Consider the following 20,981-nt stretch of genomic DNA (forward strand, 5'->3'; position numbering starts at 1 on the left):
AATTTAAGCTTAGTATAATGACTGGTAACAGGAAAATGGCCAGCCTTAAAGCCTTCACAAATGTGAAATGTGTCTCAATACGCTTTTGATTGATAATAAATGTTCATAAATATTATAAAACATAGTTTTAACTGCTTTTTTACTGTCTAGACCGTTTTACAGGTTTGGCGTGGTCGTGTCAAACGGTCTCCAACAGTCATTGTTTATATAGAATGTTCAGGCAGAGAACTGCCATGATTGCTTCAAAATACTTATTGTGTCATAAGAACCAGAACATAGCCCGCCTCATCTAAACTGGTTATTTCTGTAAAGTTTATCAAACTTAAATGACAATATCTTTCATTTGGATCGATATACAGTATGACAATCTATTTTCAGATGCTAAATATCATACAACTAACTCCCCAAATTACATAGTTAGAAGGGTTTTGTGGATGTGGATTTACATGCTTTAAAAGATGATACCTATCATGTTAACCTACACAGCCAAACTAGCTGTTACTTCTGCTTCTAGTATTTATGCTAAGCAAAGGTAATTGCCACCTGACCCCAGCTCCTACTTTGTTGGATATCGATTTCTTAAAAACCTCAATATGTAATAAAGCAAGTGGATTTCCCTAGAATAGTTTTCGTTGCAATAAAGTAAGTAGGAGGTGGATCTTAAGGCCTTTGCACACCGGGCGCGTTTTATTTGTGCGATTAATCCGTTAATTAACGAACGTATACAGAGTCAATACAAGCTTCCACACCAGCGCCGTCATTTCGCATCGCGTTGCGCCCGGTGTGCAAAGGCCTTTACTGTAAATTATCTAGATTTATGGAAGTGACTGAATTACTCGGAAATCGGTAAAAGGTCTTAAAGCTAAGAAAGCCATCAGAGTGAAAGAAAAAGAAAATCCAAGGATCTCAATTTCATTATTTTAAAACTGACTTTGGAAAGAAACATTGACAATAGGCTCTTTGTCTAAATTAGACAAAGAGCAAGAGATAGTTTTCTTTTGAAACTATGAATGTATTATTTACTACTTTTTGAAACCTTTGTTCTTCCTGTGTTACACATGCAGCTCCATACTCTGAAGGTTTATGACTTGCTGTTACGTGCAGCCCTCCTCCTGTGTGGCTTTGGTTTGATGAATATGTAACAGCTGAAATTCACAGAAGGGCTCTGTGTTAAAACAGAATAAATGAACCTAGCTCACTCACGCGGGAACCACGGTGGCATCTGTAACATTGAACAATGCCACAATATCCTCCATGCTTCATTAACTGCTGTATTAATGAGGGTCCTTTCTCCCTGCCTGCAGTGCCTGGGCCCCTGCCTGAAGTCAGACCAGGCCCGGTCTGGCCACAGGGACTCCATGGAGTACACCAACGACGGCTTCCAGAATGAGGGCGACGCAAGCCGCGGGGGTGCCAGGCGCTGGAACAATGCTATCCCCAGGCGGAGCACCTTTCCTCAGGCACGAGGCCGGGTCATCCCCATGGAGAGACGGGGCCGCCACTGCTCCTCCTGCAGTGTTCACAACAACCACGTCCCCAAGGGAAGCCCCACAGTGAGACCCGCCAAACAGAAGAGGAAGGAGGGGCAGAAGACGGTGTGGTTCAAGGAGATCGAGGACACGTCTGACATTGAGGTGGAGATTATCCCAGACACTGTGGGCCGTGTGGAGGAGGAAACTGAGGCGGAGCTGGAGGGGGAGATGGAGGAGGGGGTCGTCAGAGACCCGGCAGCCCCACTGAGAGAGTCCGACGGTGGGCAGGAGAGCACAAGCACGGAGTCCAGCGAGGACCAGGACCATGGAAATACCAGCTCCGAAAAAGAGAAGGGAGACCAGGAGAAAGAGGGCTGATGGCAGAGGTCAAAGGTCAAACTCGAGTCGGAGAAATTGTTCACACAACTGAGCTGTTTCTTTTCGTTTCACTTTTTGGAGTCGACAGCAGAGGTCTCAGCTGTCCAGGATGACACTTCGACCAACATCTTTGGATAACAAGACCTCAAGATTTGATTCAAGGATCCAAAAAGTATTTATTTCCTACTGTGATATCTAGAATAGAATGTCAGAGGTTATAACTTTACACAGTGTTTAAAAACATTTGTAAGTAGGCCTTTATACAGTGAGATGACATGTTTCTATAGCCCTAGGCTACCCCTCTAGCTTCACACAACATGGGTTTTATTTTCATAGTTTTGCATTAATGTTTTTCTCGCTCAATTAATCCCAGCAACGTTGCTACAACAAAGTCCGAAGGGAAAAAAGACAAAGACAGGTTTCAAATGAACCAATGAATGAATCAAAAATTGCCAGTTCTACTGGTTAACATTTTAATAATTCTCTCCTTGTGGCCTGTAGCAAGTGATGTGTGGCCTAGTAATGGCCCACAGCCCATAGGTTGGGAACCTCTGATTTAGATGAACTGTCTAAATTTCTCGTTTATTTACAACTTGATTGATTTTCTTTGTAGCAACATTACATTGTTTCCAGATGTCTGCAGTTGTTTTGGTGAGCACAATGTTTAACTGAAATAAAATCCAATAGTGGCATATGGCAAATCGATAAAAAAAACGATTGGGTACCACTTTCTAATATGGCACCATCCATTTAAGAAATGACAGAAGTGATTAATATAATCTCAAATGTAGGATAAATTCTGATTGACCAAATGATTTACTGACTAATCATTGCAGCCCCAATTGTGACAAATGTCTTTATAAATTGTTAGAAAATAATTAATTAATTCTTTATAGAGTAATTATAAGTAATTGATCCGAGCAACTTGTATGTTCCCAGATTTTGATAAGATCTATCTATCCTAACCACCTAGAACAGATGTTCATATTTCTCTAACAAGACAATTTGCTAAAATAGGCTAATCACCACTTAAGCAAAAAGGAACTGAAATTTACAGTTTAAGTCAGGAAAAAAGGTATTAATCTATTAGTTATGCATTTGCAAGTGTAATGCCTTGTAAGTGCAACTCTTCATTTGTTGGTGCAGTCTACCAAAATTAAAGCAAATGTTCATATAAGTAACTTAAGCTTGATTTATAAAGCATTGGTAAATGATTCAATAAACATAAATAAACAAGGATAAATCAGGATGCCTCATCAGAAAGTGGTGACCTTCAGTTATTGAAATGTTGGATTTACAGTATTCAGACATAACCAATTTGGAACGTTGTTGTCCGCTCTTTGTTTATATATTTTTAAACTGAATTTTCAATATAGTAACTAAACAGTTTACAGCACATTCTCCCAATTGAAGATTTAACTCGTCACCTCCAGTCAGGTCGGAAAACACATGTGGACCAAAGGGCCTAAACCTGAGGGTTAGCCTACTTCAGTAAGTCTGGTCTCGCTCTGCACACTTTCTTCAAAAGCTTGACTAAACAATTCTATTTTATAGTGTAAAAGATGTGAAGACAAACTTTATCTACGGAATACTAAGCAGCTGAGGGGACATTTTTATGTCGACTGTATTTTATTGAGCAAGTATAATAACTACTTTTACGGAAATATTTATAGTTAATTTATAGTTTACTTTTTGTACATTACGGTGATTCATGTTAAGTGTTTGAGGGAATAATAAAGTTTGAAGGATTTGTTGAGTTTTGGGATCGCCTCACTGGTTAATTAATTTTTTCACAAAATCCGCCTGTAGGAAATTTTGTTAGCTAAAGGAATAGGTCTGCCTTTTTCTAAGACATTTGCTTTCCTACTGTATATGGGGTTAGATGAGGAGTAACTTATGATCATCACTGGAACTGCTAGGTCCCGACGTGCAAAAAGTATAGTGGTTGTTAAGGACGTTTTTGTTTGACTATTTCTTGGACAGGAGTAGTTAGTTACTTCCTGGAGTCCTATCTTCACAATGAGGATACAAAAGCAAAACACCTCCACCAAAACAAGTTGATTAAACAAATGTGTTACATGTTAATTACTGAGTTAGAGGAATTGATTGGTGGATGTTGTTACCTTTGTACAGAGCTTTTGGTTCTGCCTCATTTCCTGTCCTAATGCTAGGTTAAGCTACCACTCACCTACTGGCCATAGCTTTATATAAAGCATATATATATGAGGTTTCAAATATCTCATCCAATTCTCAAGAAAGTGAGTATGTGCATTTCAAAACAAATCTCCTCAGTTAATGGAGAGCATCAAAGTGTGACAGGTGTTGGGGAGTACTACTGCAGATGTGAGAAGTTGTATTTAAAGCCTTTATGTCTCAAGGAAATCCATGCAGTCTAACAAGTGATGTCACTTCAGTCAGTATCTGTCGATACATTTTTATTTTTTTTAAACATGAGGGATTGGCTCACTTCTCAAGATATCTCTGGTTCTGCTGAAGTTTGATCCTCTGTTTTGAACAGTCTAGTGTGAGTCCGAAAGAGAAGTTTTTGTGAGATCTAAGAGAAGCTACAAACCGGGGAAAGAGTTTTTAGACTGACTAATCAAGCATTTACCCTTTATTAGAGCTACATTACCCAGTAAACACAGATTCTTTAAAAAGGAGTTTATTCAGGCCAATCACATTACAATACATCTCAAAGTCAGTAGTCGAAGAACAACTTCTTCCTAAAACGCAAATTAAAAGTGTTCTGCTTAAAACAAATCCCTGATTTAAAAATATGATCACTTTGATGTTTAAAAAGGGCAGTACCATTACAATCAGCAGATCCCTGATCAAATACACTCATCACACAACCTATAAAATCTGTTTCCCACTCTGCCCCAAATCGTACAAATTCTTCAACTCAGTGCTTTGAGGCTCTACACGAAGTCTATTGCTAAATACGGCTTGATTGCAAAGCAACAGAAAACATGTGGAGTGAAGATTTTTTTATACTTTGCACTTTAATATGTTGCTGTAGTGCGGGATGTGCTTATTTGGCCTTGGCAAAGCCCACTCTGTTGTTCTCGCGATCAAAGACGGTGTAGTACGGGCCGATAAATACATCTCCCAGGATCCACAGAGGCCCGGCAGGGGCGGGGATGTCCAGACCCATGAAACCACTCAGACAAATGGTCTTTCCTGCCTGATTGACCTAAAAGATTGGAAGGAGAAGGACACACATGGTCAGAGACAGTTATGTAAGAAACAAATATCAACATGGATCTCTGTGTGTGATCACTCTTCAGACAACAAAGAAGCCTCCTCCTGGCTTTGCCAAGTGAAACAAAGCAGCACTTGTTTATTTTTTTAAAAAGGCAACTCAGTATTTCATTGTTAGTGCAGGAGCCGATACTCTGGCGCCCCCTGTTGGATAACGATGAAAAATGCACAGTGTCTCACCTTGAGGACGTACTGCTCTCCGGTCAGACTGTAGGCCTGCCCGCCCACGTTGAAGGTGATGACAGGCAGCGTTGGGATCTTGTCACAGTTCACCATATACTGAAACACAACAAGCATTCACTTATTGAACAGTTCATTAGGTCAGGTCCACTACTTTAACCACAAATGGAGATGAATGGAATATAATGTTTAAATGATTTTTTTTATTTGGTTCCACTGTTGCATCGCAACAACACAAAATAAAAAAGGAAAGAAAAATATTGTAATTGTAAAGTAGAACATAGTGCCAACTAGTTGAATGAATCATTAGAAAGAGAATATTCAAATAAACTCAAGTAACTACTTGAATGCATTCATCAATTAACCCAACACACTTATAACAAGTTTAAATATGTCATTTTCTGGGCTGCAACTGATGTTTATCATCAATTAGTTTAATTTTATTTTCTCTATTAAAATAGTTCATAAAATGTTGGAAAACAGTTAAATAAATGTCCTTAGACATTTGCTCAAGACCAAGATGACATCATCTAAATTGTTGTCGTGTCTGACTAACAATTCAAAACCCAAAGATATTTAGTTTCCTAATCATAAGAGAAAAGCAACACATCTACAATACATTTATTGTGTATTCATTGTTTTGTTCTACCAATTGGATTTATTGATATATAGGGAACCACTGAATATCCAGACTTTGGTGTGTGTATTTTTTCTTATTCTTCTGGTCTGGTAATCTCACCTCTCCCTGGATCAGTGGAGTGGCTCCTATGGCTTTCTGCAGAGCCTTGACCTCGGCTGATGGGCCAGTGATCAGAGAAGTCCCTGTGTCCACAATGGCCTCACAGCCGCTCTTACACAGGGTCAGCTGGCTGCCCACAGCCATCCTGTCACACAAACACATACAGTATAAAATGTCAAGCTGGTTCAGAAACTGTCCACTAAAAGCAAGCATGGAATTAAGGCTTCTCATCAAGATTAATTTTCAGTTAACAAAAAAAAATATTTTTCTAAACTGTCAAACTTTAAGATAGAAATGAAAGCGAAAAATAAGGTATAGAAACTATAGCCCTGCCTGATTTATTAGAATACCGATTATAATATGATAAAGCTATGATTATGAAGTGTAATATTCAAGCACTCACCCATCCATGGGGATCTGCCAGTAGGCCTGGCGGCTGATGTTGACGTAGTTGAAGTCACCGCTGTAGTATTTGGGGTCGGTTCCTCCCAGCAGCAGCTCACCGCCGGGCTCGGTGTCCGGGTTCCTGAATAGAAACAATGCATTGACTCAGACTTTGTCACCACAGATTAATTAATCTGGATAAATACATTTTGTTTTACCCCAATTACAGATATTCGTTTCTCATTTAGCTATTGTGGTGTTGAGCCTGACAGACCTTTTAAATGATCAGTTTCAGAAACGTTTACCACCACAATTCAGTGGAATTTTGTTTGGGTCCATCAAAGATAAAAAAATAAAATAAACGTCTTTATAAAGAACATTGCCAAAACAGTATCCTGGTTACAATAGAAGGAATACAATAAAAGAATAAGGTAAAACAGTCTTATTTATCTTTCTTATCCATATTTTAATTCAGCTATTCAACCTTCTGAGAAAGTAAAATAGTTGCCCGTTGCTTCTGGAGATGAGGATGAGAGCTGTGAGACAAGCTAAGGTGGGACCCCTTATTTACAAAGCCTAGGCTGTGTAGTACCAACAGATTTTTGAATTTTTTTAAATCAGCCAACACACACAGTACGGACAAGTAAACGGGTTGTGAGGAGATATTCACCAAGTTTGAAAGAAAGTCATTTTGACAACAAGCATTCTCCAGATTCACTGACTCAACCTTTTATTTAATAGTTGTTCAATACCTATGAAATAAAGTTTATCCACTACAAACTCTTGATCTTTTTCAATGAAGCTGAATTCCAGAAAATATCCAACATATTAATACATCTCAATCAAGCATGAAGGATATCGATTTGATAAAAAAAAAAAAGACAAGAAATGTTGACAAATGTTCTCTAATTAAACCAAGTGTTTGTTATGACTTCGCTTGTGAGAATGTGCCATCTGCACGTTATCTTTATGTACTACCGTTATCAGCGGACCTGCACAGAGACGGTTAACACAAACCAATGAAAGCTGCTCATACACTGCACTCACAGGATGAGGTTTCATTTGAGTGATCTAACCCAGATTGGGTACTTTCTACCAGGCCGGGTAAAGCAGCTTGTAAACAGAACATTTGACCTTTTCCAAAGCAGAAACTTGATCGAAATGCAACATAAAAATATTGTCAAGAGGCTTCACTTTTAGTTCCCATTGTGACCGCCTGACTTACTGGAACTTCATTTTGGCACCGATCAGAAGCTGCCACTAAATGCAAGTTCCAGGTTTTGTCAGGGGTTTCTGGCAGTGCAGTGAGTCATCCGTGAATAGTCAAGTGACTGTCATCTGACCACAACAAGGACATCTATAACAAACAAAGTAACAGACAGCACCATTTTGCTTCTATGTCTTCTGCAGCTTGTTGGTCTACGTCTAAGAGCTCATTTGTATTTTGAGAGAGGCCACACAGCCACACAATGCAGGAAACTAAGGGGCACTTTACACGGCCACGCAAAACGGTGCATACGCAGAAAAATTTCTGCGGTTGCACTATATCATTTACAGGAAAACAGCAAACGCAAACGCAAACGCAGGCATGAACCGCAGATTTTTGAGATCACCTCCGAGGGAGGATTTTTTGGAAAACTTAACGGTTTTGGTTTCCTGTAAACACCGAAACCATTTCCCCTGATAACGCTGACGTCACGGCTCCACCCTCACACATGCGCATTGCGTTTGGATATAAATAGGCATGCGCCGTCTTTGTAGGTCCACGTGCGCCAGTTGGAAAACAACAACAACAATGGCGGATCACCGAGCTGTATTCGTTGTGCTCATGGACGTTGTGCTGTTGCTGATGCATTTGTTATCGTACCACCAATCGCTCCTACAAGCAAATAGGGAAAGAGTTGTGCTCTGCCTGTTTTTCTAGCTAAATAAACGTGTGTCACTTCTATATGCCAGGGACACGGCTCTACATTAAAAAAACACAATCAGCGTGCAGCGGTTAAGTTAGGCTACTGTTCAACAAAAGGAGCATTAAGGCTACGGCTTCACAGTAAAAGCATTTCACTGGCTAAACATTCATAGCATTTCGCTGGACACACGTGAGTTGACTTTTATTTTGAAGTACGCCTAACAGGAAAATATCCGCTCACGAAGCCCCTTCACTATCAGCAAGTCTGCTGTTTTTCCGAGTTCAATGCGGTGAAATAAGAGGACAGAAAGCTTGTCTTTTACAATATTTGTAACCCCAAGCTTACACCAACCGCTTTATGAACGTTAGTGGCATTAATTTTCGGTTACAGTAAGGTTTTATGCATCAAATTGTACCGGAAGAGCTATCTACTAGGCTGTGTCACCGCTGACTATTGGCTTGGCATGGCTGCTACTTCAGCGATTTCGGTCCGTTTCCTCTGAAAACTTTGTGTACGGGTGAAGATGTCAGATAAATTGTGTCTGAACGGGGTTTTTTTTTTTTAAACCAAAAACGGGAAAACTCACGTTTTCACCGTGTAAAGTGCCCCTAAGTTACAGAGGATCACACTGCAAGGGGGTTTGATGCACTGGACACTGTTTCATGGCACTAAGCAGCATGTACCAGCCCATAAAGGACTTGGGACCAACATAAACAAGAAACAATATCATCAGTGGAAAAGGGCTATACGTCAACCATTAATAGCTACTAAAGGAAATCAGGTCTTAATTCAGCATGGGGTGAGAGTAAAACAGCAGCAGATATTTAATACTAAGCTATAAACATGTGTGTGTCCTCACCTGTTCAGGTAGAAAGAGAAGACGTTCTTCTCCACCTTCTTCTGGCTCATGATGTTGTCAAAGACTGGAGCCACCCCATCCACAGAGATGCGTGGGTAGGCCATTCCCAGGATCCCATCAAACTTGGCTGCAATGAATGCCACGCCGGGCTGCTTGATGGCTTCACCGAAAAGCTGTTGAGCCACTGATAAGTCTCCTATCTAGAAGAGCATGAATACGAATAAAACTCAAGTTTAAGAGAAGTGGTTTTACTGAAACTACAGTTTATTGTAAATGTGATGATAATGTGTGAGATGAGCTTACAGTGCATGTGTCCTGACTGAGGTAGCCTGACAAACTGCCACTTCCATACTGGATGGCAAAGGCAGTGCCGTTCTTCACGTACGTGCTGGATTTGGCAGAGTTGTATTTGTGGTGGAGCACTGTGAAAAGAATAAAAAGTCTTTACATTTAAAATCCTTAACATTGTACCCAAACTACACATTGTTTCACAGCTGTAAATGGAAGTATTGCGTTTGCGGTTAACTACAGTAGAACTTACAGCAAGCAATGTCTAGGAGTGAGCAGTGAACAGAGGGCACCCACAAGTTGGAGGAACCCGTGTCGAACACCACAGTGAAGGGCTGGGGAGGGGTACCCAGGCCAATCTCTCCATAATACTGCGCCTGGTGGTCAAAATAAACAAAACATGTTTGTGATGATCAACAACAAATCAGCATCTCGAAAGCTTGTGGAGATTTACTGGTATTTCCCGGACTCTGGACTTTAAAAACCCAGCAGTAGACTAAGAACAGATGAGCTAGTGTTCTCAGGGAGAGAGATTACAATAATCCCTGAAAAGCAGAGAACTGGTCATTTCCAAAAACAGCACAGACGATGAGCAATTCTAATGAATGAACACAGTTAACAATGCCCGACTAAGCAAGTTAATACACGACAATCTCTCAGGCTGTTCCATGGGTGGAGAGTAACTCAGTTCACATACTCAAGTACTGTACTAAGTGTAAACTCAAGCTGCTAGTACTTCTATTGATAAAAATTCATACTTCCACACCGGAAAATGTGTCTGACAGCTTCAGTTGATAGTTAATTATCAGTTAAGTTTTTACATCCCCTTCCTGTCCAGAGAAGACCATGCATCTCCAGAGTATTCCTCGCAAATAAATGATTTAAACTCTTCTTGGATTAGCTGAAAAACACATCACAAATCTGAAAATGTGGCGTTTTTTTCTGATCTCATGGAAAGTGGACTGTTTATTCTTGTAGTGACAATGTCTTGTGAAAACCAAGTATCTCTTAAAGTATGGTTATAGACCATGATGCATTGCTCTAAATGAAACTACAACAGATCAGAGTTAAAATCAACTTTAAACATCTACAGCAGTAAAATATTAGCAGGAATATTAAATTCAGAAACATCACATAGAAAGTAAAACACTGAACGCGACAATTTCACTGCACAAGAATACTTATTTACATTTAGCTGATACAATTTAAATGGGTTTGGATTTCACTTAAAAAGTTACTGAGTCATGTTTATAAAATCATTTTCATAATAACAGTGTGACTTATGACTATTCCGCAAATGTAGGAGCTGACGCAAACTTCCGTTGCATGTGACTGAAAGTGACTCATGTCAAAATCTTTGTCAAGTCATCCATACCTCAGGTTCCTTTTTCTAAGAAAGATTTAAACACCGTCTCTTTTTTGATTTATTCTGTGATTAGTTAGTACTTCTTACAGTACATTTTCAATATAGTTTCGCCATATTATACTAGGGCCCGACCGATATTGATTTTGGAGTGCCGATGCCGATTATTTTCAGAGAAATTACGATTAAGATTAAATTGTCCGATTAAAAATAAAAATCCCCAAAATATATATTTAAAAAAAAATATTTTTTGAACCCTTAAATATATATATACCTTTTACTGTTGAAACTATTTACAGGAACTTTCTTTATTGCAATACGCATTGTCTAAAAAAAATAAAGTGTAAATTCAGACATTATGCATTTTATCTTACTGCACCCAACCCTCTGGAACTCCCTCCCCCCAAAAATCAGCATCTCAGACCCAATAAACTCATTCAAAAGTCAACTCAAAACTCACCTCGTTAAGGAAGCATAATGAAACCTGACCAAACCTTATTTAAATTTCTGTATTTTGTTTTGCTACATGTATGATTCTCTATGATGTAAAGTGTCTTTGAATGACCTCCAAAAAAGCACCATATAAATTCTATCAATTATTATGTGTCAAGCGATGACCAATGCCTCTGCTATTGGTTGCAGGGGGAACTGTCAAGTGTAAATGAATCCAATGTATTACAACACACCTGCTGCTGCTGTAAATTGTCAATTTTCACATTAATTGGTTCCGGACAAAAAAAAAGGTTTGCCTGTTTAAGGCCAAATGCCATTATGTTCCCTAAAAACACAGACTGAAAACAGTCAAGGAAGAGCTTGTGCCTTTTGGAATATTAACTGTGCTCATTTGCATTCAACTTGAAACAAAATTCAACTGACATAAAAAATACAAAGAAGTCTTCTGTAAAGATAAGACCAACTATCAACTTTGGCAAATTAACCATTTGTTTGCAGAAAAAATATCATGCATGCCCTCTCAGGAAGGATACGAGATATGTTATGTACATGCTGTTCTAATGTGCAGCACGTTTATTATTAATATACCGGCCCGTCATCAGACACATTTGCACATCAGTCACTCCTCAAGTAATCCAAGTCTTTTTTTTGTTGTATGGGCAGAGATCGTTATTTTAAGTGTGTAGTTACAAAGTTTCATGTTTAACTTTAGTGTAGGGTTCGTCTCAACCACCGTGCGTAAAGGGTGCATTAGAACAGCTGACGGGAGGAAAAAAGAAAAAAGGCTCTCGCCTTTTTATCTCTCTTCCTTTTTTATAAGCCCACTCGCTGTTTATTATTAATATAACTGCCCGTCATCAGACACATGTGCCGGATGGTTTTTGCATCGATCGCTCCATCAAGTTATCTAAGTCAGTGCTTTTTGCATGGGCAGAGATCGTTATTTTAAGTGTGTCTTTTGAAGTTTATTGTTAAACTTAAGTGTACTATAGTTTCCTTATCACCGCCGAGTTCCGCTGTATGTTGTTTTGGGTTCGTCTCGACCCGACCCGCCGTGCCTAAAGGCAGCAGAACAGCTGACGGAAGGAAAAAGAAACAAACCAGCTGACGAACGTGAGTAAACACTGCGGCTTAAGGCAGCGGTCAAGAAAACCGTTTTGCTTTGCTTTATGCTGCTCTCACCTTTTTATCTCTCTCCCTCTTTTATTAGCCCACACACGTTAATTGTCACACATTGTATGTACAAGTCCAATGGGCAATTCTGGTGTCGACTAGACAGGCAGCGGACATGCAAACGTTAAACTGTCACGATCGCCGTCTGCTCGCTTGCGCTCGTGCGCGTGTCATTTGACGAAATGGAAACTTTACAATTGTTGCAAGTGGCCGTATTGTCGTCTTTTCAAGTGAAAAACAACCAACATTTAGAGAGATTCTGTTTAACGCCATGTTTGCTGCGTTCTGAACCAAAACAACGCAGCGTGAGTGTCAAATCATGACGCATTTGCAACGAGCGGAACCGATAAGCGGAAACGTTAAGCAGGCATGTTAAGGATTCCAGGGAATTGGTAGACTCGGCACCGGTTCTGAAGAGGAACCGGGTCTCGATTCCCATCCCTATTGTAGACATTATTGTAAATACTTAACACATCACGTTGCATCACTAATATATTATCACAACCTTTACATTGTAAGAGTCTTGGAGCTCTGTGGAAATCTCTTTGGCAATTCGTGGCTTCAGACGTGTTCAACATCGATGGCTATATCAGTTAATGGAGGATTAAAAGGCAATTGCCTAATATTTGCAGTAAAACTGATAGCAAACAAACAACTTCCTGTCAGCCGACAAGAATCAAGAGGCTCAAAGATCAGACCCTGAGTCAGGAGTCATATGGTTACTACTATCTTCTATTAAACTCGATTACTTCAGTTACAAGCTGATATTAGTTTGCCCTGCAGCACAGTGAATCAGCCTTTCTGAAAGGTGTGTCTTCACAACATGTGCCATACACGTTTTGACAAGCAATTCCATTTGCCATTTAGCTGGGAGGATCTTCAGAAAGAGGCAGAGGCGTTCACAACACAAGAGGGCCTTTGTTGCTGCTCTCCCCAAGCTTGGCCTGTTGAGCTTGGGAGTGTTGCATTAGGGAAATAAAAGGGAAGACTTAAAAAAAAAAAAAAAAAAATGTCTATATAGCCCAGTGGTTTAGAGACAGCAAGATGCTTACATCAAGGTAGTTCTTCAGGGTTTCTGGAGTTGGTGCATTACTGCCGGGGAAGCCAAAGTTGTACTTATGCGAGTGCTTATCGGCCACAAGCTCCTCTGCTCTTCTCCCAGAGTCTGTCAACTCGCGTCTGATGGAACGGAATTTTTTCAAAGGAATTCTGAATGAAAATAAATGGAAAAAAGTGATTTAGGTGAAATAATTTATAGCTTGGTTCCAGATCTGTGCATCTAAAACCACATCAGATTAAAATACCATACTGTAACAAAAAAAATGCAATAGCAATGAAGTTTGATAATCAAGCTACTTTATTAACAACTTGCAACCTTGCAGATACAATTTGACCCACATACTTTACCTTGCACAGCATAATCCATGACACTCTAGCAAAATACTGCAATTATTATTATTACACATGATGCCGCAATGCCTGTGGTCAAAACACACCTATTCAAAAGGCATTATTCTTCCAACAATGGATGATAGCAGTTATTAATTCAGATACAAATACACAAAAGTATGGATTATTTCAAAAGACTTAATTTTTGATAGGCAACAGTATTTTTTTACGATTCTGAAATAACCATTCTGCAAAATTACAACATTATCCTGTAAGAGAATAATAGCAGTAATACAGTGTGGTATAGCCACTTTTACTTGTTTAAAGTATCTGAATATTCTACTCCCTTCTTTTAATAACAAGTACAAAACACGTCACCCTGCATGGTTTACTGGAAAGACCTTTCATCCGCTTACAGAGAAGAGTAACCTAGTGATTACAGCAGCCATGACTATGTCAAAAGATCCACTCAGCTGTCCTTGCTCTAGTACAGACCATAATGGTCACTGAAAATATCACATTAACTGAGCAGGCTAAAAGTGGAGCTACAATAGGTCACGGTAGCTACATGTTGCTGGAGTTGCCAGCTGATAAACAACACTCACCAGTTCTACATTACAGTTACTCTTGGCTTGGAATGTGCAACCAGCTCGTATTTCTATAGTTGGATAACAGCGTCAACACAGTGTACGATGCAGCATGAACGCTAGCAGTAGTTCACATACGGTCCTGTTCATGTCGCAATAAACAACAACCACTAAACACTTTAATATTACAATTGTTATATTCTTACCGAATAAGTGCGTCGTTGGTGAGGGCTAGCGCCGCGAAAACACACAGTAGTAAAAGCTGCATTGTAACAGTTGGACAACACAACAATGACTGAGCAGTTTAACCTGTTGTCGACACAAACCAGCCGACTTTAATCAGCTGACTGTCCGTCACGTGAGACTGCAGCCGTTAGGGAATGATGTCACTTCCGCTTTTTTTTTTTCTCCTTCGAGATCGAGATTTATAGGTCCAGTTTACTATACTATCTATGGTCCTACCTAGGGGGGCAAAACCCCCTTTTTTTTAAACAGACATGGAGCGTTGTAAAAGGTTGTTCACCAGCAATGATATGCAGGACCTTCCACGATCACAACCTGGGTGGACAACCTTGTCAACAAGCTGCTGGAAAGCTACAGCGGGCCGACATAGAGCAAATCAGAACCACTGTTTAAGCGAATGGGTGTGGGCTAATAGGGAATTTTTTAAACTTATATATATCATTATGAAACTTTGCAAGTTGATTACTGACATTAAAACAACAACTTTTTGTATTACAGTATTTTCCAAAAGGTTTGAATAAATATGAAAAATCATCAATATCTTTCTAATGATGCGTACATTTGCATATCTGCAAAGCCCCAAAATCTAGATGTTGGACAAAAACAAAGTCAATTTATTTTTAAATTTTGAAAACAAAACAAGTGTCCAACTGCCTGAAGCCTTTCCTAATCACAGTTCAAATTTGATCAATAACCCATAGAAAATACATTTTTTACACTGTTTTTTCCAAGGGAATGTCTAGCCGTTTCCTAAAATACCAGCTGGAGACTCCAAAAGGACACTTTTGGTCCATGGCACATGAAATGTAACTGTGTAAAATTTTTATTTTCTATGGGTTATTGATCAAATTTGAACTGTGATTAGGAAAGGCTTCAGGCAGTGGGACACTTGTTTTGTTTTCAAAATTTAAAAACAAATTGACTTGGTTTTCTTCCAACATCTAGATTTGGGGGCTTTGCAGATATGCAAATTTTCGCATCATTAGTAAAATATTGATGATTTTTCATATTTATTTAAACATTTTGGAAAATACTGTAATACAAAAAGTTTTTGTTTTAATGTCAGTAATCAACTGGCAAAGTTTCATAATGATATCTGTTAAAGCAGCTAAGCTGATGCTTAAAGCTACTGAGGTGTTTCGACCCAGATCACCTGGCTGACGCGCTTGTTTCTCTTCGGTATTTGCTTTCTTGAGGTGTAAATAATATCATCCGACTTCTTCTTGCTTTTCATACAACAAGTTTATTCACCGTGCAATATTTACGATCAAAGTGCAGCTTCATAACGATGCAAACAATTGCGATCAAAAACCGTTTGCCCTTCCGGGTCAAACACCTGTCACTCCTCCGTACCTGTCATGCCTTTATAGGGCAAGAGTAGACTGCCACCTAATGGCCACACAGTGCATAACAGACAGACACTTTTAGCTAACATTTGGCTTCTACACACCGCCCCCTAATTGTTAGTGGCAGCTGACATAACAATTCAAACAATCAAAAGAAACGAAGAAGCAAATGTTACCTTTCAGCAAAAACACATTCCTACATTTTACATCCTCCTTTTAATTTCCAGATGCCTAGTGAGTCAAAAGGAACCGGCTAGCAGTAGCACTATGTGACGTTACAACAAACAACAAGACTGGTAAAACCCATCGCTAACAGATGGTAAAAGAAAAGTGGCAGAGATGAATAAATGCACTGACATAGTTCAAATCTCTTAGCTGTCAATGAACACGTTGAACATAACGCCGTATGACTAACAGTTACATGTGATGTGACGAGGGGGAAAATGAAGACAGCATGGCAGCTTGAATAGAGAAACTGCTTCAATATATTAGTCCTATGCTCCAGTTTCCTGGTTCGTTTCTGTAAAGTATTTTTCTCATAAAACTTCTGTCTCTCCCTTTATCTTCAAACAGTGTTTTTTCTTTCTCTCTCTCTCTCTCTCTCTCATCCTCTTCCTCTCCCTCAGGTCTTTGAGCCTCTGCTTGAGGCCGTGTATCTTCTGGTCCTGGTCGGCCAGCAGTATCAGCAGGTCGTCCTGTTCCTGATCTCTGTCTGCAGGATGGCCACGCTGCTGGTGGCCGAGGCTAGCTGCTGCTCCTGCTCCGCCCGGCTCTGGGACCAGCTCTTTGCCTCCTCGAGTCTCTCTGTCTCGGCTGTCTGTGCTGCCATGCTGCTCTCTAGCTCTGCCGTCTTGGCAACGTCTACCGAGCCGTCACCGCCGGAGACCGCCTCCGAAGACGCGGCTTCAGCTCTCCACAGCAGCTCGTCTCTCTCTGTTTTCATCTGGTGGATTTCGGCCGACTGTGACTGGACCTGAGACCGCAGAGCCTCCAACTCCTTGAGCAGTTCCGAATCGTCTGTTGCTGCTGCTGAACCTTCTGCTGCCTGTGATGCCTCCGACCTCAGGGTGTTGATGAGTGTGTCTTTGTCAGTGAGTTGTGTCTGGAGCAGTGTGTGTTGGCTGCGGAGTTCCTCCACTTCCTCTCTGAGCTGAGCCAGTTCCTCAGTCTGCACACCGTTCACCTGCGAGCCGTCGCCCGCACTGTTTGACTGACTCTGGTTGTCTTTACCTAGTTTGAGCTTGAGGATGTTGTACTGGTCTTTGTGTTGTTGGATCTGGGACAGCTGCTGGGTGATGGTCGTCTGAAACTGTTCAGTCTGAAGAGACATGGTCTTCACCTCTTCTTTCAGCGGACCGTTAACAGCCCATCCTAGCACAGTTTTTATTGCATATGGGCCACTCCCACAGCTGTTAATGACCTCCCAAGGCTCCAATATCTTGGGGGCATTAGTTCCGATCAACAGGTCGACATCTGCGTGTATGGGTGGGATGTGCACCTTTGACAAATATGGCCATTTTGTCAACTCTTCAGGTGTCACCATACTATCAGGAGTCACTGGCATCCTTTTCTGTGTAAGAACCTCTGGGAGAGCATGAAAATGAGTGCCATTCAACTCAGCTATCTCCAAGCCACTCAATGAGTAGGCTGGAACAACTGCTACTCGCCCCATTGTGCTCAGCTGGAAGTTGGTTCTTTTGCCTGTGATGTTTAGCTTCTGCATTAAATTCTCAGAGCAGAAAGTGGCTGAACTGCCAGGATCCAAAAAGGCATATGTTTTTATGGTACGATTTCCCTTTGCAGCCTTCACTTGCACAGGGAGTATGGACAAAACACACCGATCCTTACCGGCCCCTGTATGCCCGCATGCTTCGAGGGAAGCTGGTTGGTTGCTAGATTGATCAGTTACCATTCTCTTAATGTGGAGCACAGTGGGGTGGGTTTTACCACAAACTTTACATGTTAAGCGCTTTTCGCAATCTCGGCTTATGTGACCAATGCACAAGCATGCGAAGCAAACTCCATTGTCTTTCAGTATTTGAATTTTTTCATTGTGCTTCTTCCCATTGAATAGTTCACAATCCTCAAATGAGTGATTGCGGTCACAGCAAAGGCATCCAGCTTTCACTACTTTCTCAGGGTCTGATGTTGGCTCCATAACTCCGCCAGATACGTCCATCGATGTTACTGTGGTAGCCACAATATTTCCCCTTATGCTGTTTCCAGGTGGCAATTTAAACCTGGGGAGAGACTTTATTCCAGAAACATTAGTTACTGGCTCCAGTATGTCACCAAACAGGGGATCAGACAGAATGCTGACACGGCGCTCAATAAATACGACCATATCAGCAAAGTGAGCTCTTTGCTTTGTTTTTTCCATGATGTCATGTGCTATTGTCCTCCATTGCTCCCTCATTTTGAATGGTAACTTTGAAATGATGGCTCTCATGTGCACTGGCATATCCAGTTCCTGCATGTACTCAAGCTCTTCCATGATGTTGCAGCAGCCACGTAAGAATAAGGCGTAGGCTTGGAGTGCTGTCCCGTCCTCAGATTTAACTGGTTGCCAAGCGAATGCCTTTTCCATATAAGCAGTTGCTATTTTGTACTGATTCCCAAAATGTTTGTCTAACAGGTCCCTTGCCACTTTGTAGCCATGCTCAGGAGCCATGTGCTGACAGCTCCGCACCAGCTCTTGTGGCTGACCTCTAGTAAACTGCTCCAAATAGTACAAACAATCTGCTTTTTCTGCCTTTTTTTCCACTCCTTGTTCAAATGCCTTTATGAACGTGATATATTGTAGAGGATCTCCTTCAAAGGTTGGAATATCTCGTGGTGGAAGAGAGATTAATTGCTGCTGCTGCACCAGAGTGGCTGTTATTTCATTTTGCCTGCTCATGATGGTAAAGATGTCTCCGGGTGGAGTTTGAATGATTTGATGAGATGCAGATAGTATTTTCTCATCATTTGACTGATCAATGGTTGGTTGGTGCTGATAACCCTGCAGTGTTTCCACAAAATTGTTTTCCTGATGTTGTTTATTTGAGTTCAATGATCCAGGTCTGTATTCCTTAGCCATAGGATTCAAGCCTTTCTTGCTTTCCTTTCCAAAATAGGAATTCATGCCATTTGAGGCTGCTTGAGAAACACTTCTCTGATAAGAGGCCTGAAGTACTGCCAATTTTGCAGTGGATGCAGCTATTTCAGTTTCTATAGCAAGCTTCTCTCTTTTCCTTTTAAGTTGTTGTGCTTGCTCCTCCAAAGCATGACTTTCCTTTAAAGCTGCTGCACGAGCAACAAGTGAAGCTCGTTCTGCAGCAACCGTTACCTGGGCAGAGGATGTTGTGCTTGATCTACCACTTTTAGCACTCCTGTGGCTTGAGTGTCTACTAGCAATGTTGGAAATGCTGTCCTGGGGATTTATTTCATCCTCCCCTTTACCCTTTTCAATCAATTCAACAGCACCGTCATTGTATGAAGAAAGCCACAATTTAGCAACAGAAAAACACTCATTGTTGGAAATCATTTTTGCATTAAACCATGTATTATGTGTTTCCTGTTCCTCAGGGGGCAATATACACAACAACGACTCATGCATGCATTTTGCTTCATCACACAGTGTTTGCAATTTTTCCAGAGCACTCTGTACCTGTACGTTTTCACCAATTGACATTAGACTTTGCATTGATTTTCTGATGCTAGTTGCCTTGTTTAGCTTAGCTTTCCTGTCACTTTGTAACCTGTCCAATTTCTCAGCTAGTGCTTTAGCAGTAAGCTTAACCACACGTTTACCATCTTGCGCTTGAGCTTCACTCACACCTTCGCGTCTAACAGTCTCGGTAACGTGAGTGTCCAATACCTCGTCACGTTTCTCCATGATGTCAATAGTCAGTACAAAGTTTGCTGCACGCAACAACAGTCAGAGCAAAGTCAATTGTCCCCCAGCCTCGGAAACCAATGCATTGGATTTTTGTCTCTAATGTGTGCACACAAAAATAATGGCCATAAAGAGTGTAGCGCTACAAATACCTCCGTGCGGTGGGCGCCGTGCGATGCTCCGGTGGTCCGATGCTCCAATCAGCTGTTAGCAGCATTAGCTCCGACTCCTGCGTCTCCAATCCACGGACGTCTGCAAACTGCTCCCGAAATCTCCACACACAGCTCCCGGCCTCCCGCTTCTCCTCCGTGTTCCAAACGTGCCAACAGTTCATTTACGGATTCCAAAATGCAGGTTTTTGACTAATGTTAAAGCAGCTAAGCTGATGCTTAAAGCTACTGAGGTGTTTCGACCCAGATCACCTGGCTGACGCGCTTGTTTCTCTTCGGTATTTGCTTTCTTGAGGTGTAAATAATATCATCCGACTTCTTCTTGCTTTTCATACAACAAGTTTATTCACCGTGCAATATTTACGATCAAAGTGCAGCTTCATAACGATGCAAACAATTGCGATCAAAAACCGTTTGCCCTTCCGGGTCAAACACCTGTCACTCCTCCGTACCTGTCATGCCTTTATAGGGCAAGAGTAGACTGCCACCTAATGGCCACACAGTGCATAACAGACAGACACTTTTAGCTAACATTTGGCTTCTACAATATCTATAAGTTTAAAAAATTCCCCATTACCCCATCCCCATTCACCCCCATTCACTTAAACAGTGGTTCTGATTTGCTATGTCGGCCCACTGCAGCTTATCAGCAGCTTGTTGACAAGGTTGTCCACCCAGGTTGTGATCGTGGATGTCATTTTTGGTGAACAACCTTTTACAAAGCTCCATGTCCATAAAATCACTCTGCCCCCTGGGTATCCTCACCATGGACCTATGAATCATAGGTCCAGACCTCCAGCGAGTAACCATGGATACGATGTGAAGGATGTGAAGAGGGGAAAAGGACATGGATCAGGCATTCTTAAAATATATTTAGTAGGCTAAGTAAGTAAAATAACTAAATAAAGT

The 20,981-nt window shown here is 40.9% G+C and overlaps 1 protein-coding gene across 2 annotated transcripts; it reads right to left on the minus strand.

The window, feature by feature from the left end:
- Positions 1-4,496: 4,496 nt before the first annotated feature.
- Positions 4,497-20,487, minus strand: ctsd (cathepsin D). Of its 2 annotated transcripts, none has more exons than XM_080033527.1 (9): positions 20,055-20,487; positions 13,513-13,669; positions 9,725-9,848; positions 9,487-9,605; positions 9,184-9,383; positions 6,434-6,556; positions 6,031-6,175; positions 5,292-5,390; positions 4,497-5,043 (listed from the first exon to the last, which is right to left on the minus strand). In XM_080033527.1, exons 1-9 carry the CDS (start codon positions 20,234-20,236, stop codon positions 4,882-4,884), a joined length of 1,311 nt encoding a protein of 436 aa, XP_079889653.1. In that variant the 5' UTR covers positions 20,237-20,487; the 3' UTR covers positions 4,497-4,881. The 2 variants fall into 2 exon arrangements, with proteins under 2 accessions (XP_079889653.1, XP_079889654.1); XM_080033528.1 differs by lacking the exon at positions 20,055-20,487 and adding an exon at positions 14,643-14,788.
- Between the last annotated feature and the right edge of the window lie 494 nt (positions 20,488-20,981).

Source organism: Ammodytes marinus (assembly GCF_949987685.1).
Source record: "Ammodytes marinus genome assembly, chromosome: 1".
In the NCBI taxonomy this organism is placed as follows: Eukaryota; Metazoa; Chordata; class Actinopteri; order Uranoscopiformes; family Ammodytidae; genus Ammodytes; species Ammodytes marinus.

Excerpts from the sequence above, each read along its gene's own strand:
- ctsd (XM_080033527.1), bottom strand. The coding sequence starts at position 20,236 with ATGAACTGTTGGCACGTTTGGAACACGGAGGAGAAGCGGGAGGCCGGG. Across the intron at positions 13,670-20,054 it reads ACGGCGCCCACCGCACGGAG|AATTCCTTTGAAAAAATTCC; the intron begins GTATTTGTAGCG and ends ATTTTCATTCAG. Across the intron at positions 9,849-13,512 it reads CCCTGAAGAACTACCTTGAT|GCGCAGTATTATGGAGAGAT; the intron begins GTAAGCATCTTG and ends TTTGACCACCAG.